Here is a 23,644-nt window from a genome sequence, read left to right as displayed (position 1 = left end):
TGTTGTCGAGCCGAATCCACCGCTGTCGAGCTCAAGCTGCCATAGCCGAGCTCTGTCCCTTCCGTCTCGTCGGGAAGTTGCCGCACACGCGGTTCGTCGTTGTAGCTCTAGTACCGCTTGTGAGTGTGCGTGTGCCTGGATATGTGTATGCGTGGTGCAGTGCGGTGCGTGCGGGGAAGGGGAGAAGCACACAAGGTGTGGGTGGTGCAACCTCTGGAAGTAGAGAGTGGGAGCTCCTTATTCATATATATATATAATGATTAAGTGTATGTACACACAGTAGGCGGTCGGTCGGACACCGAACGTCCAACCTTGGGCAAAGGCGCAATGCCTTTACCCCAACACAAAAGTTTAATAAGAGTCTTGCAACACATCAAGAACAATCTGCACAAGTGAATTGTCAACACCTACAAAAATGAGTTGCTCGTTAATATCCTTGATACCTGCAAGGAAAGTGTCCATGTCATCTTCCTCTTGCATATTCCTTGACTCCATCTCTTTATGGAGCAATGCAATTTTAGCTTCATTGTGACTTGCATAAAGACCAACCAGAGTATCCCAAACTTGTTTGTTGATTTTGCTGAGCAAATGTGAGGAGTAATAGTGCATGAGCCTGCGCATCTCTAACATCCCAACAAGACTTGTCAATCGTAGGCAAAACAAATCTAGCAGCAACAAACCTGTTAGAACCTACAACATCCTGAATAGAGCACGTGTCCACAAAAGGCAAACGTACATCAATTCTTTGCAAAACATTCCCAATTCCCTTTTAGACGAACATGTGTCATCATGTAAGCCCACATTAGGTAGTTATCCTTGTCCCAATTTATCCTCATCAACAAACACCTTGAAAATATCTATGTTGTTATTAGCCATGGCGAGTGACCGAACCTTAATGTGAAAACTCCTCTGAAAGAGGAAAAATGAAGTAGGACTAACATGTTCTATGTAGCACAACCCAAAGAGCTTTGTACGAGACTAACAAAAAATTTGCACAAAAGGACAAAATTGCCAACACAGTACTATCTCGAGTAGAAACAGAGGCCAAAATGAGCCCGAATCAAAATTTTGAGCTCACTGAGCTCTACAAACTCACCTAAAGTATTACTCAACTTGTTGACGCTCACCAAAGCTCACCCAGTTCAGAGAAAGTGAGCGGGGGGTTGCTGGTGACTATGCTTGGGAGGACACAACTTGCTTGGATATTAATTGTTGGAATTAGGGTTGCAAGGATGCACACACAACTTGGAGAAGATGAAGAAGCTCAAGGCACACAACAAAGAATGTATTGCTTAGTGTGCAAATAGAAAGATAAGTTAGCCCTAGAGTGGATGGATGTATATGCAATGCACAAGGGGAAAAACCTCCTTGTGAGTGAAAACATGCTACAACGGTCCTAAGCGTGTTCACACACATCACTACCCAATATATGGTAACAATGTTGTAACCCTTCTAACACTAGAGGAGGAAAAAGTATACAAGGAGAGGGCACATTCCCTATGGTTTATAATAAATGGTTGAGAATGGTGCCACCTCCCTGTCATATGTATGTATTGTTTTCATAACTTTTTTGTGGGCACGACATTCGAGTATATAATGCACTAGTCATAACCTTATAAACCCATGTCTGTAGAATTTTATAAGTCGACATATTCTAAACTCTAAATTTCCATCTTGTGAGGTATGAGGAATTTATATGTATACATGCGCTTTGGATCGATTTTTGACACAAAATACACATACATTACTACCCTTCCATTGGAGCATCTTTGTTGGTAATCCGATTCATGAAAATGACTTGAACTAAACCGTTCCCTATGAGGTAATCATGGCACATGAGTTCTTTCATGGATGAGTGACACATGTATACATATCCCTTGAATTGGTTTTGTCGTTGGCTCATTATAACCAACCTTAAAACCATGCAACAATTTTAGTTACTCACTGTATGTGTGCAGGATGATAAGGTCTTTTTTGGTCTACCATGCCTATGCCTTGTGCCTTAAAGGTATGGTGCTCATTTGTCTTCCTTACTTCTTTACTTGAGCCCAAGTATGGTCTCAAGACACTATCCATGAGTGTCATGAATGTTGCGGGCGCATTGGTTAACTCAAAAGGCATAACCAAAAACTCGTAATATCCAAACCTTGTTTGGAATGCAGTTTTGGGTATATCAGCAAGTCGAATACGTACTTGGTGATAGCCCGATCGCAAGTCTATCTTTGTAAAAATACGAGCATGAGTGAGTTTGTCGAACAGCTCATCCACTCATGGTAATGGGTACTTGTTCTTAATAGTGACCGCATTTAATCCACGGTAGTCTACGCACATGTGCATACTACCATCCTTTTTCTTCACCAATAGGATAGGAGAAGCCCATGGTGAAGAACTCGGTTGAATAAACCCTCTGCTAAGAACGTCAGCTTCCACCTCAACAGCCTCATAATGACTCATTCTGTAGGGTGGTTTACTAACTGGTTTACTGCCTGCAACTGCGTATATGCCATGTTGCACAAATCGTGTCAACGATAATCTTGATGGTAAATCAATAGAAAAAACATATTGAAATTCCATTAATAAATCTTTTAATTGACTAGCAACCTTTGCTTGTGGAGGAGAGAGAGAAGTAGCCATTGCTGGAAAAGAAGAGAGAGAAGCATGTGGCGTTGAGGAATGTTCAACAGATTCAACATTTGAAAGAAAATGACACAATGAGTAACACATAGCCGTTTATCATTGCTACCTTGTAGTGATGGGAACTCGGAGTTTGGTGCAATTTGAGTCTTTTCACTAATCCGTAGTTAATGAAATCATGAATAGCAATGTCATCTACCAAGATACGCACCTTGTGCCCTAAAGAGATCCGTGCATACGCACTCACTCATGTGGACCAAAGGCCTGTTGCCACATGGAAAATGTGATACAACATTCATGCACCACCTCGGTGAGTGTTACCTCCACCTTGGAGAAACGTGAGGAAGACTCAAGATGCAACAAACTACACCGTGTGCACTCCTTTCTTCTTGTCTTGAGCAACAGATTTCCCCTTGGGACAATCCTTTTTGCCATGGCCACTTCCCAAGCATTAAAAACATAACTTCTCTTTTTTAGCCTTCTCAAATTCCTCAAGAGAGAGAGGCCCTCGAGACCCCTTGGGTTTTCTACCTGCTTCAGAGTTGGCTACTATAAATTTACTTTTATTGTGGCCATGCTATATGTGTGTATTACCATGTGTATTAGCAGGCACGTGAGTATTATGTGATTTCTTCTCATTTGGATCATCATGAATGTGAGCTTTCACTATGGCCTCCTCAAGTGTTTTAGGGTCTTGAGTCTTGATGTGCTTCTTAAGCTCTGGTTTCAGACCACGGTGTCTAACCCTTCCAACTTGAGGTTAGCATCCCGATAGTGCGAGATATATTCAAGCAATGATGGACGTTGGCGCATGGAACACGTGTCCCAAGCTGTCCAATTTCTATCTATTCGTGGACAGGAACTCTTTTCTAAAGATAGCCTCAAAGGTTGTCCAACTCTATGGTATGATATTCTTCTCCTTGAGAGACATCCACCATTTATAGGCCTTGCCTTCTAGAGTCAGACTTGTTTGCAGTGCTCTTACTGCATTTGGAGTACGTCGTAAAGCGTGAATTCCATTCCACTTGCTGAGAAAGATATTCACTACATCCTTATTGCGCTCTCGGTCCTCTCCCTTAAAAGTTGGTGGCTTTGTATTTTTCAACAACTCGTCCACCTCCTTCGCAGCGAGAGAGTGCAGAGAATCCGGAGATGGACCTTGTCCATGACCAGGAGGACCCTGCCCCTGATCGGCTACGTGCTCATGCATGTTTGTGTCAACAGGACCCTTGGCCTGCTGTTGCATAAACTGTGTCACTAAAGTGGATAATTTACTGACATTTTCATTTAGGGCAGCAAAATTCGTTTCCATCACCGATATGCGTGTTTGAAGTGCTCAAAATTCTTCAATATCGAGCAATTCGTAAGCGTCATCTCCTCCCGTAGCTTCGTAGGTGCCCTCTGTGAGAATATCCGTCTGCGAGCCATCATTGGGAGGATTGGGCGTATTGTGCTCGAAATCAAAAGTCATGTTGATATCTAAATCCATGGCGACTGTGTAGTGCTAGGAAGGAAAGAAGAATACCTTTATTCCAAAAGAGGTCGTAACCGTAGTATGCATCGCAAACGGTGAGACTATTAGTTGTGCTAATCATTCTGTCAATCAAAACTTTGCCAATCAGTAATTCCAATTGTCCAAATACACCGCTTGAAACGTAATCGTCTCTTTTGAAACGTCGCAGACGACTTGACCTTCCCAAAGAAACAAGTTGTAATAAATACTTGTTTGAAAATCTCGAAGCCGTTGAAAGTTAACCTTGACCCACTTCTGCAAATTTGGAAAATCTGCAGAAAATCGACGGCATGCCGACGAATTTCTCGGCCCCTTGTCGACGAGGTTATGTTGAACCTTGGTCAACAACCGACAGAAAAACTATGTACGGGGGTGGGCATGCACCCTTGTTCGAGTTATTTGAGTGAATTGCCCAAGGCCAAAGGCCTTAGGGCGTCTACAGTGTGAAAAAAACGCTGGCACTGTCGGCTATGGCAACCAAGAACGCCGCGAGAGCGTGGGAAGGAGATGATGGCCCGTGTGTTGTGCTCGGGGGGGGGGGGGGGGGAGGGGGGGGCTCCAATGACGTGAATTGCACATCATCGCAACGCGAATCCGTCAAGCCCGCCCACACAGCCTATGGCGGAGGTCGACAACCCGACTCCCTTGGCCTCAAGAGGCTCTGCCCACAGGTTCGTCCTCCTCGACTTCTTCCCCGCCTGGCAAGAGAGGAGCTCCACGGCATGTAGCATGCACATGCAAAAGCATGAGAGGACCACGCCTGCCCTTGCACTATTTTTAGCTCTGATACAAATATGAAGCCCAGGGAACTGCCTGCTTGGATTCACCGCCCAACCTCCTATATATAGCCCTTGGCCTGAATCCCTAGTCCACACTGGTAGCTGGCCTCTTGGCCCAGGTCCGTGAGCCCCTTGGGTATGCCCTTGGCATGGCACTTACCGGCCTTTATCCCCAATATTGCCAACCTTGGAATTCATATCTCCCATCCTCTAAAAGGGAGGATGTGAGACTCCAAACACGAATCGGCTGGCCCAAGCTACACCATGTGGCAGTTCTCATAGCTAACCCAACATCCCAGTGATTCTGTTGCAATGGGTAACTCATACATAAAAAAAAAACTCTGAACGTCATCTCTGATTGCATGCTCTCGCATGACACCTCGTGCCTCCTCTTTGTCTCTGTCCTGATGCCTCACGTCCCCATGAATGAGAGAGAGAGAGAGAGAGAGAGAGAGAGAGAGAGAGAGAGAGAGAGAGAGAGAGCTTCCTATGCATACGTATGCAAATAGAAAGAGAAGGAGGCTGGGCCACCATTGAGTAAAGAAAAGAGGGGAGAAAGATTCCCTTCTTTTCAAGATTTTTTATGATGGTAGAGAAACATACATCTACTAACATAATATGGTGGAGGGAGTCTACCTTTACACTTGTCACGTTTTGCGAGATGAAAGCTATAAGCCAAAAGTGGGGGAGCAGAAAAGAGAGAGAGAGCTCATAGGGGAAGCGAAGGAGAGAGAGAGGCCGCCGAAGGCATCGGCCGTACTCGTACATACATTTATATTGAGAGGCGGTCAATGTGATTGTCCCTTTGTCACCTGTGTTGAACGATTGTGAGAGAATGCAGGAATGAGCACATGATGCCCATTAGCTTGCCAACTCTGTCATGCTAAGAAGGCGTCTTTTGTAGCGGAATTCGGCCAATGAAAGCCTTCCCTGCCATTTTGAACGGAGGCGTTGGGATTGAACGAGTCCTGAGCTTCTCTTGAGAAGTTGATCTATGAATCGCTTACGATGCAAAAAACGAGGACAAAATAATGGTGGGCTCGTTACCTTTTTTAGCGGAAGAAATGAGCGAACGGCGCTCATGAGTCATGTGGCCATCAGACAGGCGGAAAGAGAACTTTGAGAGAGAGAGAGAGAGAGAGAGAGGAGACCAAGTAGTCGTTCAAGGAAATTTGAAGACCATATGGGCGGCTGTATAGATGCTCAGTGTCAGCGCGCGAGGACAGGAGAGAGATGAAGGCGGCAGCTGTTTTGGTCCCGGCATGGCAGGTGGCTGTAGTGTCTGCTGTAATTCTTTGGCTGCTTTTCACGCGGTCCGTTCTATTGGCGACTAATCTTCGCACCTCTTTGCGCCCTTTCATCGCCCACCATGTTCACAGTGGCGTTTCTTTCATTCTTCGGCTCCAGGTAAGCTCTCTCTGACAATGCACAGGGATTTTCACCCTTCTTCCCCTTTCTTTCCGTACAGTGTTTAGATCTGGTTTACAGCTTTTTGAAATCTCTCTGTAGTACTTGTTTGTGCATGTTTCTGCAATCATTGTCTAACTAACTACCGATGGAGATCATGCCAAATCAACAGTTTACACTATCAATTGTCGTAACCGATGCTTTACAGCTCCTTCCATTGTTAATCTTGGAAGTTTTGTATCATCCTTATTTCAATTTTTTGGCGGAACAAGTTATGGAGATTATTTTGTGTACAGGAAGATGTTGCCGGTGCTTACACGGGTTTGATGTCTAAACACACGGTCTGGCATGCCTGGCTTAACTATTGTATTTAAACCTGATTATTATTTGGTTCCATATTTGGCATGCAGCATGTGGATGAACAGTATTTTTGTGCTTAACTGTTGGGTACTGTTGTTAGAGGTTTTTCTTAAGTTGGCTTGCATTAGGCGGATTTTTCCATATTTCTTTTGGCCCTCTGTTGGCATTTTGGTTTTCCTTTCCTTGTCGTTGGGGTTTATTCTTTAGTCGTGGCTGCCCTACGTGGGCCTTGGGCAATTGTGCATGCCCTATGCCAGATGCTTGTAGCTCTCTCTCTCTCTCTCTCTCTCTCATGTAGGATTAGTTTCTAGAGCTTTGTACACACACAGCTTTTGTACACACACAGCCACACCCACCAACCCAGACATCTCCCCCCCCCCCCCCCCCCACACACACACACAAAAAACAAAAAAAGGGACTTGCGTGTGTGCACTCTCTCTTCTCTCTCTCTCTCGTCTTTTGTCTCCCTCTTTTAAAAAAGAAGGGAGCTGCATGCTGTGTACAAGAGACTCTCTCTCTCTCTCTCTCTCTCTCTCTCCCCTTCCTCGGGAAGACAAGCACTCGAGCATCCCAAAGGGGGTTGGTTATGAACAGTTCTCCACCTTAAGTAACCACCGCACTTTTAATTAGGTTGTCGCTTAAGCAGCCTCGAGAAGGTTGCTTGCATGACCTCATCTCCCACACAAGACATCCTCCTCCTGGTGTTGCAGACTACCTAGGAGTTGTCCAGGCGTTTCTCCCTCTGTTGGTTCAGCTGTTTCGTCGGTGCCCTGCTTGTTTTGGGTTTGTTTTCTTCTTGATCCTTTTTTGTTTCTTTCTTTTCTCTTCTTTCCTTGTTTCTTGGTCGTTCTTGATTGTATCTTTCAGTGTGTGTGTGTATTACCAAAAAAAAAGTGTGTGTGTGAGGAGAGAGAGTGAGAGCGAGTGTGTGTTTCGTTGCCCTTTAAGGACGTGCTTTCGAGCGCGTGTGTGTGTTTTGAGTGAGTGTGTGCGCGTGGATGCATGTCCTTCGAGTTTATTGTTCTTGTTTTTTCCTTTCTGTTGCTTTTGTTTTTTGTTTTTGTTTATTTGTTTGTTCTCTCTTCTCGACTTAAGGAGCCACCTTTAGCAAGTGGACTGCTTGCTCTTCTGGATGAAAGCTCCTTGTTTGCTCTTGTGCAGTGCTTTTGTTACCCACCTTGTGCCATCCTACTGAAGTTTCTTGGTGATGTCAGTTGCCTCCTAACCCTCACCTTTGTCCCCAATTGCTCTCTCCCTTCTGTTTCTCCATTACCTTTTCCTGTCAGATTGAACCAGTTGGCAGGCTCTGCTCGACACCGAGCTTCTCGTAGCTACTCACTGTCGTCTTCACCGCTGGTGGCTTTGGTTCTTGATCTACAGTTGCTGAATGGGCTTTTGGTGGAAGTGCCTGTCTTGCATAGGCTAGTGCCATCCTCTCTCCATTTGCTTGCCAGGGCACTTTTTACTCTCTTTAAGAGAGGTTTTTTACCTTGGCTTTTTAGTCTTTTCCTTTTGGCCATGTGCCTAGTTGTATCTTGTTTTAGAGTTTTCCGTTTGATGCCTACGGGCGTTAAAGTTACCCAGAACGGGAACGGGGGCCTCTGGAACGTTTCCGAAACGGGCCCCCCGCCCAAAAAGGCGGAATGGGAACGGGGGGCCAGAACGGTAAGTATAAAATATGCTTAAATTAGGTTGGATTTAACCTATATGTTAGTAGAGAGCCATACACACCCATTAGTCCAAGTAGAATCCTATTTAGGCATGCTTTGCAATGATTCTTCAGTCTTAAGGCTTACACGCGATTGCGCAATACACAATACATGAATCCTTCACAAAAGCATCTTGATTCTTCATAGAAAGAACATTAACTCAAAGTTGAAGAATAGAGTCCAGACTCCACACAAAAGCTTGGAGCAAAAAGATGATAGATTATAGATTATAAAGATGGCTTACAAGGCCAGCCAAGGCGCTACAAAAAGACATGTAGAGGCTAAGAGTGCTAAATAACAACTGGAAGAGTCAATAGGTGACATGTCAAGACTCAATCACTCATACGGTAGTGCAATACAAAAAGGGGGCAAAGCCGGTAGCCACAAAGGAAACAAATATCAAAAACCAATGAGCAATGAGTCATGACTCATGCCTGAAGTTCACCTCTAGGTAGGGGTAGAAGAGCATCCCACCTCCCAATTTGTAGTGGAGTCTTGGACGTCGTGAATATCATCCCAATCCTCCTGCATAAGCTTATCCTCATGCGTAGATTCTCCTGCCTCTTTAGGCACCTTTGCCTCTGCCTCCATCTCCCACTGTAGAAAGGGATCTGTCACTTTGGATGCTGACTTGCAAAGCATTCTTAAGTTTGCACTGACAAAAACAAGGTCATTTGCTTTCTCCACTCCAAGTCGCTTCCTCTTTGTAGATGCAATGTGGCTATATACACTCCACAATTGCTCCAAGCAAGAGGAGCTCACTGCTTGGCTGAGACTGCGGACAAGTCGTTGAAGATCGGGACCATCTGAACCATTTTCTTACCACCACAAGACGGAGGAAATCTTGGTGCGATCGATTTGGGCATCGGCTGTCCCAAATGATCCTCACATATCCCTGTAAAATGCAAGTTGATCCTTCATCTTGCGTTGCATGTCACGTTCAGGGTGAAGCTTCTTCAAGATGGTGTTCCAATGTGTGTTTACCTCTGAATCATGCTCCTGCCTTGCACCCTGGAACTCTGGGTCCAACACAAAAGCTGCACCATGAAGAGGTGAACTATAGGCATTCCACGTGCTATTGCAAAGCTCTTTGATTTCTTCGAGCCTATCTGGTCCTGCTCATACTCTTCAAGAGCCTCGACCATGCGATCCATTGCTTCATAGACCTTGCCAATGCAAGGTTGCATACCATCCATCACTCTAAGCAAGTGGATCACTGGTTTCACCATTTTGTCGATACTCTTTAGGGACTCCCAGAACTCAGGATCCTCCACCTTCTCTGTACAAATGATCCCTGCGACTGTACTTGCATGGGTAGTTTGAGCAAACTTTGTACTAATGAAGAGCTGCCGCACTGCACTTTGACACTCTACAAAGTGGCTCACCATTAGATAGTTGTAGGCGAAGCAGGTCTTACAATACTTTAGAAGCACTTTGCCCCCCGACCGCTTCAAGAACTCGGCTCGAAGTATGTTGTGGTTGTTGATGAAAGCAACCACCTTGGACGTGGATGCAATGAGAGACTCTATCCAAGGTAGTTTGCCGAAATTCTTCAAGAGGTTGTTAAGGCAACGTGCCATGCAAAAAGACACCGTGATGTGAGGATAAGTGCCTTCCAAAATAGCTCCGACTGCCCTGTTTGATGCCTCCCCATCGGTGACCAGACCTATCACAAGGTTCGACCCAATGGTCTCTGCGGCGGAGGACCACTCACTCACAATGACATCTGGTGATTTTCCCGTCTCCGTGGCGTCATGGGAGTGCGCAAAATACATCTCCCCTTTGGAATAGGCAACAATGCCATGGATGGACCTCCTCCTAGTGTTGCTTTATCCATCCGCAATGAGGGTCATGCCATACTTCGTCCATTGCCTCTTCATGTTGAGGATTGCCATCTCCACAACGGCCTTCTCTCTATCAAGTAGAGTAGTACGGAGGGCCTCGGAAGAGGTTGGCACGTAGCATGTCCCATACTCTCCAATCCTCGTGCACATGGTCTTGAAGTACTCAGACCTTGACATTGCATACAAGAGGTATTAGTATTTACTATTTAGATGAGAATGAGAATTGAGATGATTGATTGTATGAAAAATTGAAAATGATAGTAAGTCTTACCGAGCCTTTATGAAGGGGATGTGATCGTGACAGAAAAAGCGGGCAACACTTGCATCCACATCCTCCTTCCTTTTTGGATCCCAAGTGGTATATAGGGTGTGTTGGTGAGATTTGGGAGTGGAGATCTGAGTAGTATTAAGCTTTGAAAATGCCGATCGAAATGACGTCGCCGCCGTCTCCGTTGTTGCCGCATTGCTATCACCACCAACCGATGAAGAAGGTGTAGAAGCGGGAAAAACCAAGTTGTTGGGGTCAATTGCAGGACGCTTAGGCCTTGCCGCTTCTCTCTCTTCTTTGTTGACTTTGATGGCGGCATCCTTGGCTTCAAATTCCTTCAACCGTTGCTCGTTGACGGCCTTGCATATTGCTACTTGTTGTCCCTCTAGCTTAAGGAGGTGAGCACAGACTTTGGTTGTGCCGGATTGCTGTTCGAAGCCGCATAGTTTGCACTTCCATGCACGGGCACTACGGCCTTTTCCGACACTTGGGAATGCACTTCGTCCCACCATGAAGCTTCGTCCTTCTTCTTTGCGCCAAAGGGCATGCGTTCACTTGATGCGGAAGCTTGGGCCATGATGATGAGAGAGAGAGAGAGGGAGAGAGGTGAGAGAGGAAGCTTGAGCCTCGAAGTCTTGAAGCTTGAGCCTTGAGGCTTAAAGCCTTGAGGCCCAAGAGAGAGGGAGAGAGATGAGAATGAATGAATGAACTTTGAAGGCTTGAGCAATGAGCCTTGCCAAGGGATGCAGAGAGAGCTTGATGGAGAGGGCCGAGGCTAGAGGCTAGAGCATGGGAAGCTTGAGCAAGTGAAGCTTGAGCCTTGAGCACGAGAACTTCAAGAAGCGGCAAGCCACGGTTGACGGTTGTCAACCTTGGCCCTTGAGGCTTGAGAAGTTGAGAGAGATGAGGTTTAGGGGAGGCAAACGTGTCCTTATATAGGTATTAGGCCCCTCACCCCCTCTCCCAAGCGTCCGAAAACGTCTCTCTAAACGGCTGTTTAAAAAAAAAGAACGCCATAAATTTGAATTTTGCCGTTCTCACCCCCGGCCGTTCCGCGTTCCGTCACCCCGTTCCGCCCGTTCCGGCCCGCGTTCCGGTTTTGCTTCTGAACGGAACGTCGTTTCGCCACCGTCTCCGTTCCAACCGGCCGACTCCTGCAGGAACGCGTTCTGGGAACGGCAGGGGTCCGTTCCGGCCGTTCCCTGTCTCTCTGATGGGTGTGCTATGTAAACATTGATGTACTTGCTCTCTGAATAGGCACCATTTGGGCGTTCTAGGAGATATTCAAGTAATAGAATCAACCTCTTTTCAGAGAGAGAGAGAGAGAGAGAGAGAGAGAGAGAGAGAGAGAGAGAGAGAGAGAGAGAGAGAGAGAGAGAGAGAGAGAGAGAGAGAAGAAGAAGAAGAGATTTTTAATGTCGTAGAAAACTATCCCAAGAGACCTTAAAGATCTATCTGATGAGGAGAGTTGAACTCAAGGCTTGCTATTCGCGCACTAGAGAGAGAGAGAGAGAGAGAGAGAGAGAGAGAGAGAGAGAGAGAGAGAGAGAGAGAGAGAGAGAGAGAGAGAGAGAGATGTTATATTAACGTCTTCGAAAGGCCAAAATGACCTGAGACCAAAAAGTTACAATTGGTGAATCTGATATCATGTCTGAGTACGGAAATTACAAAGAATGTGGAGATGTTGACGTGGCATTGCGTACGGAAATTTACTGCTTTTGCGCTGGCTGAATTAGTAGCTTTTGGGAGTAACTGCTTTTGGGAACTATTGCTTTTGATTTGGAAGCTTTTGGGGCTCTGCTTTTAGCATCCCTTGTAACCTTTATAATGAACCCAAGGGGGCTCCCTTTGCAGAGCATCTAGACGCAGAGTCTGGGAGGCACCCGCGGGAGTTGTACTTTGCTCAAAGATTAATATAAAAAGAAATACCGAAAGGGGCGCCAGTCTTTGGGGCCAATACCTCTTGGCGTGGAACTACGCCGGGCCGTGTCGACTCATTTTTGTCATTTGAACTGTGATTTGAAGTGTGAAGTATTTTTGAAGTGAATCTCTGCTGTGTCGCGGTAGAATCTTGACTTGGGGTGTCCAAGTTTGTTACAGTGGTATCAGAGCACATAAAGATTCTTCTTCTACAGGGTATCCGATCCTTTTTGCAGCGCACACAACTTTGGAAAAAGAATCTTCGTGACCCAACCCCGAACTTATTAGCCACTCCCACCCTTCATACATCGCGCATCGGGCGCGCTCCCGTCTTCATCGCTCTGTCTTCCAGGGCATAAAGCCATAAAGAATCCCAGATTACACGTGGGTTCTCGGGAAGAATCTGACAGAGATGACACCTCTCAGCGGGAAGGCAAAGAAAAGTTGAAAATCTGGCGCGGGAACTGAAGAAAAGAATGAAGATTTGGGGCAAATTTTGTTTCGGACAAGTTTGCCAGAAAGGAGCACAAACGTCAATTGTAGATTGGCATATGGTTGAACAGATTGATTCATTACTCCAGGGACTCGAGGTTGGCGAAACACTTGAAGAATTACCCAATTGATAAGATTTACTCGAGATGGCGTGTGGCCATTGCTTCTCCTCTCAAGTAGGGAGGAAAGCTGAAAAGACAGACAAGTGCAGAAAAGCGGAACTTGTATTCGCAGAAAGACATGGACAAGCACTCTTGAAAAGAAGCACTCTATAGAGCCAACCAATATGACTTCCTCGAAGACAAGAGTAAGAAAACAAAAGAATATAAAGAAGGTGGACAATCGATTAAATTTGAATCCTTTTTGGGTTGCGAGATGCTCGAATATAGTGGTCCATTCTTCTCCTGAGGAAAAAAGCTTCGATTAAATGATTGAAATTCAACAGCCTTTTTATTTCTTCTTGGCTAACTCGGGAGTACGAACGAGATATACGAATTGCTTGAAACCATCTTCGGATGACCAAGAGAGATTCTTTGGACGCATATTGCGAGAGATTTTGGAGCTCTTTTCTACCAGTTTCTTCAATTAAGAAGGCCTCGACAGATTGAGCGGTTTTGCTGACGGACTTTCTACAGAGATCCGAGATCACTGCTTAGAACAAAAGTCCGATTCTATTCAAGAATTGATGTGTCATGCGAAATGGGGTTTTGCCATACATTCAGGCAATCTGACTTACCACACAGATGAGATCACGACTCAGAGAACCGAATAGACTTCTAATAATGAAAGTAGAAAGAAGAAGAGCCCCCAAGAAAAGAAAGACAAGGATTCACGACCCCGGCTCACTCTTCGAGAGAGGGCCAACTACATCAAAGAGGGGAAGTGTTTTGGATGCGGGGAACATGGGCACATCTCCGTGAAGTGCCCTAAAAAGGCACACCAAGAACAGAATGAAGAAAGGCCAGAGTTCAAAAGCAGCCGAGGAACGTGGATAAAAGACAGATGAAAACAGAATTGGTACCATATTGCGTGGGGCCCGAACCGAATCCGATGAACAAAGGTACAAAACTTTGCAATACTTAGAAGTTAGGGCAAAGTGAAAGATCAGGAAGCCCTCATTTTCTATAATGGAGGAGCCAAGGCCAACTTCTTTTCACTTGAATTGGCGGCTCGATTTGGAATTATGCCCAACAGGTTGAGGCCACCCGGACGGGATGTTACCATTACACCGATCGTTAGCAAACTTGTTTGCTATGTCAAGGGTCTTTAGGGCATGAAGACTTCTACGTAATGCTCTAACAAATGAAGGGCACAGAGATTGTACTTGATTAAATTCAACTTTTTTACTCGATTTTGTGGAGAAAGCTGAATAATGATTGAAGGTCGAATATGTTTTGACCTCGAAAAGAACGCCAATGTCACGTGCACATCTAACCCTATGTGTACGTGGACAAGCTACTTCATGACATGGGTTCAATTCAGTTCAGTTAGCCTAGCTTAGAAAGTGTTCTGGCACTTTTGTGAGTCTGTTCGCAGACCGTGCATGTCCAGACACTTAAAATAGATGCATATCCTCTGGTTGCACATAGCATGATCATCAGATTTCCATCAGAACCCATCAGGAACATTTTTACAGTGCATGGACTTATTTTCCCTATTTTTGACATTTTTCACTTATTATTTTTAAGTGACCTTTGTTGGGAACTGGGTAGGGTAATTTGACTAGCCAAGTATATAAGCAAACCTAGCGCTAGCATTTTCTGGTAGAAGAGGCACCTTCTCAACAGGATACCCATAAGCAGGCCCAGCGTTTTTGCACCATCTGCAACAAGCTAGCGTTTTTGCACCAAGATCAGCCAGTGATTTGCACTTGCAGATTTCCGGTGACAGTAGAATAGCAGATCAGCCTAGCGTTTTGCATTTGCAGGACAATCGGCGACAGCAGGACCCCAGACCCACTAGCTTTTTTGCAGCAGACTCCATTTCAGCCCTAGCGTTTTTGGTCAGCCCCTAGCGTTTTGCAGTTCCATCGCGACAAGGACTCAAGAAGGACCAGCGTTTTCAGTTTTCAGCAGTAAGACTCCGTAGTAGAACCCCTAGACCTCGCAGATCTCACCTTCCCGCAACAGATCCTCGCCGCACGGTCAGATCCAGCGCAGTTTGCAGATTCAGCCCTGAAAATGCAGATTTCAGCATCTGCGTTTTCAGCGCGTCGTCGTCGCATCATCATCATCGACATCGTCACTGACATAGAGTCAGAATTCAGCTTGTAGATTTCAGCCATTAGCGTCTTCAGATTTCAGCCCGTCTCATCGTCATCGACATCGTCGGCAAGTCCAAAGCATTGTAGAGATTTGTGCAATCAATAGTAGACCGCTCTCGCCACATAGAGTGGGGCCTTTGGAGGAGGGTTTGACAACATTCTGGTGTCGTATTCTCTTCTCTCTCTATCTCTCCATTCACAATGTTCATCCGCTTTGTTTGTGTCTATTGGACTCTCTCACTAAGGAACGGAAGGCTCTCCCTTCCGTAAGTAAAAGGAACCTTGAGCATAGTTTGGAGCACTCATCTTGAGCAAAGTTCAACATTCACTTCCGCTGCACCTTACAGCCAAGATTTTCTCCTCACATGCTGATTGTTTCTCTGAGGGCCTGCCAGGCGAGTTGCCACCCTGAGGATCATACTATTGATCTGATACTATTTCTCTGAGGGCCTGCCAGACGAGTTGCCACCAGATCGTCCTCAGGATCATACTTTTGATCTGATACTTGGAAGCACACCACCGAACCGGCCACCTTACCGTGTGAGCCGAGCCCAAAATGAAGCGATTATGAACCAAGTGAAAGACCTCTTGGAAAAAGTGTCTTATCGGCCGAGTACTTCACCCTACTGCTCTCCGGTGTTGTTGGTTTTGAAGAAAGATGGATCTTGGAGAATGTGCATTGATTATAGAACTCTCAATAAAATCACCATCAAGAACAAATTTTCGATTCCAAGGATTGATGATATTCTTGATAGACTACATGGATCCTCTTGTTTCAGAAGGATCGATTTGAAAAGTGGATATCATCAGATCCGAATCACGTCGGGAGATGTCTACAAGAGAGCTTCGGATGACCTTAGGTTTATATGAATTTTTGGTGATGCCTTTTGGCCTTACCAATGCTCCAACGACTTTTAACCGAATGATGGAGAGGATTTTCAGAGAGTACAGATCTTTTGTTGTCTTCTCCAAGGATGAGGGAGAACATAGACATCATCTAATATAGGTCTTTCAGGCATTGCGGGATCACAAGTTGGTGATCAATGCAAAGAAGAGTGAATTTTTCTTATTAGAGTTACACTTTTTGGGACACATCGTCTCAGCAGTAGGAGTGCAAATGGACCCGGCCAAGATTAACACTATACGTAATTGGCCCGATTTTGAAGAATGTCCATGAAGTTAGAAACTTCTTGGGCTTATGTTCTTACTACCGGCGGTTCATTAGAAAGTTTGCAGAGGTTGCTTCCCCTTTGGATATCTTACATAGAAAGGAGTCCCTTTCTCACGGGAACCCACAGAGGTGATTGCTTGTCAGACTTTGAAAGAGAAATTGATTACGGGACCAATTTTGACTTTGCCGGATTTGCAGAAGTCATTTGAAGTATATTGTGATGCTTGTGGTCGTAGTCTGGGTGCAATCTTAATGCAAGAAGGCCATGTCATTGCCTATGAGAGCCGATTGTTTTCAAGGCCAGAATTGACAACACAAATATATGAGAAAGAGCTTTTGGCGGTTATCCATACTCTTACTCAATGGCGATATTACCTACTCGGAGCCGATTTTACGGTCTTCATTGACCATCAGAGTTTACGCTACTTCTTGTCACGGAAGCAGCTTTCGGAAAAGAAGATGCTCCAGATTGTCCATGTGCAGGGACAAAAGAACTTGGTGGCAGATGCTTTGTCCCGGAAGCCGGTTCTGGCTATTTTCCGCGATTCATCATAGAATCTTCGAGGACATGGTCGATCGGTACGCCACAGATATAGACTTTTCAGATGTATTTGGTCGAATACGAAATGGGGAGGTAGTAGCGGGATATTCCATTCGGGACGGCTACTTGATGAAGAAAATGATGTGCGTAACATAGACGTTGGTTCTAACCGAATTCCACTGTCCACCATTTACGGGTCATCGCGGCATTGACACCACCTTGAAAGGTGTGGAGCGGTACTTCTATTGGCCGAGACTCAAGAAGGAAGTGGATGATTTTGTACGCAGTTGCTTGGTATGCCAGAAGGTCAAGTTCGACAGGCATAAAGCACAGGGATTGTTACAACCTTACTCATTCTCACTTGCCCCTGGGAAACTATTGCAATGGATTTCATTTTTGATTTCTGGAAGACACAGAGTGGGCACGATGGTATTTGGATTGTTATTGACAGATTTAGCAAGGAAGCTCATTTCATTCCAGTGAAGAAAACAGTCAAGCCGGATCATTTAGCGAGAGTGTTCATTGCTCAGATATTCAGATTACATGGCATGTCTGAGACAATAGTCTCTGATAGAGATCCTTGATTCACGAGTTTGTTTGGGAAGGCTATTTGGGAGAACATTGGCACACGGTTGCAGTTCTCGTCATCTTTCCACACGCAGACAGATGGGCAATCTGAGATTGTAAATTTAGTCGTACTGGATTTATTGAAGTCTTACATTTCTAATTAGAAGACTCAATGGAAAGAGTTTTTTCCCTTGGTGGAATCTGCCTACATAAACACGATCCACTCTTCAACGGGGAAGGCGCCGTTTCAGATTATTGAAGGTGCTACGAAGGTTCCACCCTTTCTAAGCACGAAAAATAAGATTTTTGGAGCCCGATCAGTTCACGAGGGACTTGGACTTGGTCCGGGAGGCTTTAGAAGAAATCTCAAGAAAGACATAAGAAGGCAGTAGATCGACATGGTCGCGATTTGAAATTATAGGAGAACGATTGGGTGCTGGTTTTGAGAAGGCACGCCTAAGAACAAAAAATGGAAAGGAGCGGCTTTTTCCAAAGCTTAGCATGAGATACTATGGACCTTTCGAGATAAAAGAAAAGATAAATGATGTCTCCTTTAGACTGAAGCTGCCCGATACTTGGAGAATTCACAATGCTTTTCATGTGAGTCTCTTGAAGCCTTTTAAAGGCGATGTGCCCAATGATGGGTAGCCAGATGAGCAACCCGAAGTGGAGGAAAGCGAGGAAATACTCGTTCCGAAACAGATATTGGCACATAAAAATAGAAAGATAAAAGGTAAAGCGATAAGGCGGTTGTTGATTAAATTCAAGAACTATCCCGCATTGGATGTGAAGTGGATGGAGGACGGCCTGGCAGTTACTCCTCAGATTGTGAACCTTTACTTTGAAGCATTCGGTTTAGCATAGTATACTCCAATAGAACCCCGATTTCAGCATGGGCGGAATTTGGTGCAGCAAGCTTGCACAAGAGGCGAGTCACGCCGCTTCTTTGTCAACAAATTGCCTCGATTTTTGATTATAGAGTCACTGATGTCCCTATTGGGTTTCAGGGATACTGTGAGCTGACAATATTCTATTGTAATGACTTTAAGATTTGGAATTCCCGATAATATGATACTGATTTGTACTTGATTTGTTTAAGTGCAAGAACTGATAGACTAAATGACTGCAGCATTTCGGTCTGATAAATCTCTATAGACATGATTGCAATAAGGATTAGTTAATCTGTCATTTGTGAGGTCTCGACTAGATCTAGATGTGATTGCTAAATACGTTGCCGATTAATCATTGTCTGAGATTGGAATGGATTTTGAATGTGATTTGTCATGTGATGTCAAGTGATGTCCTGTGATGTGACTGTCGATTGGTACATGTGCTAGATGTGTTGTTCCTAGTGCGTCGGTACTAACAGTCAGTGTGTTAAGGCAATTTATGGCCTTGGTCTGTTTTGTAGGCGTAATCAAGGACGATTACAATGCTTTCAAGAGGGGGGTATGTTACAAATGGGTGACGTGGCATGCTTTTGGACACACTCAGAGTGGCAGCAGACCCCGGACAAGCGTCGACAGGTTGACGTGGCAGGATGTACGGACTGCCGTACGGATTTTCGCAAAACGCGGCGCAAAACGCGGAGATGCTGACGTGGCACTGCGTACGAAAACTTACTGCTTTTGCGCTGGCTGAATTAGCAGCTTTTGGGAATAACTGCTTTTGGGAACTATTGCTTTTGATTTGGAAGCTTTTGGGACTCTACTTTTAGCATCCCTTGTAGCCTTTATAATGAACCCAAGGGGACACAGAGTCTGAGAGCGAGCACCCGCGGGAGTTGTACTTTGCTCAAAGATTAATATAAAAAGAAATACCGAAAGGGGCGCCAGTCTTTGGGGCCAATACCTCTTGGCACGGAACTACGTCGGGCCGTGTCCACTCATTTTTGAACTGTGATTTGAAGTATGAAGTATTTTTGAAGTGAATCTCTACTGTGTCACGGTAGAATCTTGACTTGGGGTGTCCCAAGTTTGTTACACCCGTACACACCCTTAGACACGCTGCCCGGATATTGCGTCGACATGCTGATACTTGGCACTGTACGGACGCTGCAGTTTTCGTTGACTGCTCCGCAAAACGCGTTGAGCTATTGACGTGCCTGAATGTACGGAATTCTGTAATTCGTGCTGGCTTCTTTACGCTGGCAGATTTTGGGGATAATTGCTTTTAAGTCGTAAAGCTTTTGAATTGGAGATTTTTGGGGCTTTGCTTTTGGGCATCCCTTGTAACCTTTATAATGAACCCAAGGGGGCTCACTCTGGAGAGCATCTGGACGCAGAGTGAGAGCGAGCACCTGCGGGAGTTGTACTTTGCTCAAAGATTAATATAAAAAGAAATACCGAAATGGGCGCCTGTCTTTTGGGCCAATACCTCTTGGCACGGAACTACGCCGAGCCGTTTCATCTTTTGTGAATTGTTTTGAAGTGAATCTCTACTGTGTCGCGGTAGAATCTAGACTTGGGGTGTCCAAGTTTGTTACAGTGGTATCAGAGCGCGGCCAATTTCTCTTCTATCGGGAAATCCGATCTTTTTCTCGCGGCACTTGTGGATTCCAACAAAAATCAGTCGACTTCTTCTGCAGGTCACAGAGAAGATTCTCATGAGCAATCAGAAGAGTACGCCCCACCACGGCCTACTCAATCTGAGATTGAAGAGATGGAATGTCGACAATTGGTTGACGAGGCAACAAACCAGATGATCAAAATTGCGAAGGATCCAAAATTTGCAAATTTTGGACTCAGCAATCCCTCGCAGAAGTGCACACCCAGTGGCAGAAGGCCATTAGAGGCACCCATCAAACAGACACTCAAGAAACCTCCTTCTCCGAGGATGTTTACAAAGCAAGAATTACAAGAGGTGTTTTAGACACAAATCAGCCGGCTTTTGGACGCAAACAATAAAGGCGAAAAGCACAATAAAAAGCATAAGAAAGGAACCGACTTCCCGAGTTGTTTGGGTCGTCAATCTTTCTTTGCATCGGCGAGAAAGCAGAAGAAGCGTATACGATTTGAAGGACTACCCAGTTCTTCTTCTTCTTCTTCTGACAGTTCTTCTAGCTCTTCTGACTCGAGGGAAAAAAACAGAAAAGGCAAAAAGCGAAGCAAAAAGCAAAGCTTCGGAAAGGGCAAAAAAAAGACAAAGAAGTCTAAATTTCGCCCAGTTTCTGATTATTCTATAGAGGATTCATCCTCAGACAGTTCGGACTCCGACGATCACATGTTTTATTCAAAGAAGAAGCATTTTTATAAAGCCAATCAATATGACTTCCTCGAGGATAAAAGTAAGAAAGCAAGAGAATTCAAAGACGGTGGACAATTAATCAAGTTTGACTCTTTTTCTGGATTTCGAGATGCTCCGAAGTCTTTAGCCATACAGCAGTTTGACATAGCTTTCTTTGGAGGGCATTACTCAAAGCACTCCAAGATTCTGAGGGCTATATCTTTCTTTAAGGGAAATGCTCGAACGTGGTGGTCCACCCTTCTATTGAGAAGGAAGCTCCGGTTAAATGGTTGAAATTAAAAAGGCTTTTTTCTTGGCTGACTCGGGAGTACGAACGAGATATATGAACTGCTTAGAATCATCTTCGGATGACCAAGGGAGATTCTGTGGACGCTTATTGCGAGAGATTTTGTAGCTCTTTTCTACCAGCTTCTTCATTTAAGGTCTCGTTTAAAGAACAGATTGAGCGGTTTTGCTGCGGACTTCCTACAGAGATCTGAGGCTACTGCTTGGAACAAAAGTCAAATTCTATTCAAGAATTGATGGGTCATGCGAAACGGGGTTTTGCGATACATTCGAACAATCTGACTTACCCCACAGATGAGATCTTGACTCAGAGAACCCAACAGACTTCTAATAATGAAAGTAGAAAGAGAAAGAGTTCTCAAGAAAAGAAAGACAAGGATTCACGATCTCGGTTCACTCTTCGAGAGAGGGCCAACTACATCAAAAAGGGGAAGTGTTTCAGATGCGTGAAACATGGGCATGTCTCGGTGACGTGCCCTAAAAAGGCACAACAAGAACAGAATGAAGAGAGGCCAAAGAGTTCAAGAGCAACTGAGGAACATGGAAGAAAAGGCAAGATGAAAGCAAGACTGGTTCTAAATTGCATGGGTACTGACTCAAGTCTGTTTGTTACTCGATCTATTTGAAAGAGTTAAATGATGAACACATGACAAATATGTTTGAACTTGATAAAGTACGCCAAGATTTTCTCCAGACTCATGCTGATTGCTTTTTTGAGGGCTTGCCAGGCGAGTTGCCACTAGCTCGTCCCGAGGATCATACAACTGATCTGATACCTGGAAGCAAACCACCGAACCGGCCACCTTACCGAGTGAGCCGAGCCCAGAATGAAGAGATTATGAACCAAGTGAAAGACCTCTTGTAAAAAGGGTCTTATCCAGCCGAGTACTTCACCTTCACCCCATTGCTCTCCGGTGTTGTTGGTTTTAAAGAAAGATGGATCTTGGAGAATGTGCATTGATTATAGAGCTCTACTTCACCCTACTGCTCTCCGGTGTTGTTGGTTTTAAAGAAAGACGGATCTTGGAGAATGTGCATTGATTATAGAGCTCTCAATAAAATAACCATCAAGAACAGATTTCCGATTCCAAGGATCGATGATATTTTTGACCGACTACAGGGGTCCTCTTGTTTTAGCAAGATCGATTTGAAGAGCGGATATCATTAAATCTGAATCGCACCGGGAGATGTCTACAAGACAGCTTTTTGGACGAGCTTCGGTTTATATGAATTTTTGGTGATGCCTTTTGGCCTTACCAATGCTCCAACGACTTTTAACCGAATGATGGAGAGGATTTTTAGAGAGTACATATCTTTTGTTGGCACTTTCTTTGTGACTTAAGAGTCTTTTCCAAGGATGAGACAGAACATAGACAACATCTGCTACAGGTCTTTCAGGCATTGCGAGATCACAAGTTGGTGATCAATGCCAAGAAGAATGAGTTTTTCTTACCGGAAATACACTTTTTGGGATACATCGTCTCAGCAGCGGTAGGAGTACAGATGAACCCGGCCAAGATTGAGACTATTCGTGATTGGCCCGATTTGAAGAATATCCATGAAGTTAGAAGCTTCTTGGGCTTATGTTCTTATACCGACGGTTCATTAGAAAGTTTGCAGAGGTCGCTTCCCCTTTGCATATCTTGACACAGAAAGGAGTCCCTTTCTTGTGGGGACCCACAAAGGTGACTGCCTTTTAGACTTTGAAAGAGAAATTGACTATGGGACCAATTTTGACTTTGCCGGATTTGCAAAAGTCATTCGAAGTATATTGTGATGCTTGTGGTCGTAGTCTGGGTGCGGTCTTAATGCAAGAAGGCCATGTCATTGCCTATGAAGTTAGAAGCTTCTTGGGCTTATGTTCTTACTACCGGCGGTTCATTCGAAAGTTTGCAGAGGTAGCTTCCCCTTTGCACATTTCAACACAGAAAGGAGTCTCTTTCTCGTCGGGACCCACAGAGGTGACTGCCTTTTAGACATTGAAAGAGAAATTGACTACTGGACAAGTATTGACTTTGCCGGATTTGCAAAAGTCATTCGAAGTGTATTGTGATGCTTGTGGTCGTAGTCTGGGTGCTGTCTTAATGCAAGAAGTCCATGCCATTGCCTATGAGAGCCGATTGTTTTCAAGGCTGGAATTGACAACATAGATTTATGAGAAAGAGCTTTTGGCGGCTATCCATGCTCTTACTCAGTGGCGACATTACCTACTCAGAGCTGATTTTACGGTCTTCATTGATCATCAGAGTTTACGCTACTTCTTGTCACAAAAGCAACTATTGGAAAAGCAGATGCGGTGGACTAACATCTCGTCACAGTTTCACTTCCAGATTGTCCATGTGCAGGGACAGAAGAACTTGGTGGCAGATGCTTTGTCCCGGAAGCCGTTTTTCTCGGCTATTTTCGCGATTCATCGTAGAAGCTTCGAGGACATGGTCGATCAGTACGCCATATATCCAGATTTTTCAGATGTATTCGGTCGAATATAGAATGGGGATGTAGTAGCGGGATATTTCATTCGGGATGGCTACTTGATGAAGAAAACGATGTTGTGTGTTACACAGCCATTGAGAGAAAAGGTTCTAACTAAATGCCATTGTCCACCATTTACGGGTCACCGCAGCATTGACATCACCTTGAAAGGT

At 44.8% G+C, this 23,644-nt stretch overlaps 1 protein-coding gene across 1 annotated transcript in view; it reads left to right on the top strand.

The window, feature by feature from the left end:
- Positions 1–6,022: 6,022 nt before the first annotated feature.
- The window catches only part of SPP1 (Phosphatidic acid phosphatase (PAP2) family protein), a 36,622-nt gene continuing 19,000 nt past the window's right edge, over positions 6,023–23,644 (top strand). Inside the window, exon 1 of the mRNA XM_086487045.1 lies at positions 6,023–6,333. Within this exon, the coding sequence (XP_086343171.1) occupies positions 6,160–6,333 (174 nt within the window). The 5' untranslated portion in view covers positions 6,023–6,159. The remainder of the gene's footprint in view (positions 6,334–23,644) is intronic.

The sequence above is a fragment of the Adiantum capillus-veneris genome, chromosome 17, assembly GCF_014529385.1.
Source record: "Adiantum capillus-veneris isolate H3 chromosome 17, ASM1452938v2, whole genome shotgun sequence".
NCBI lineage: Eukaryota > Viridiplantae > Streptophyta > Polypodiopsida > Polypodiales > Pteridaceae > Adiantum > Adiantum capillus-veneris.
The sequence above is the reverse complement of the archived record's forward strand: the minus strand, read 5'-3'. Positions and strand labels throughout refer to the sequence as shown.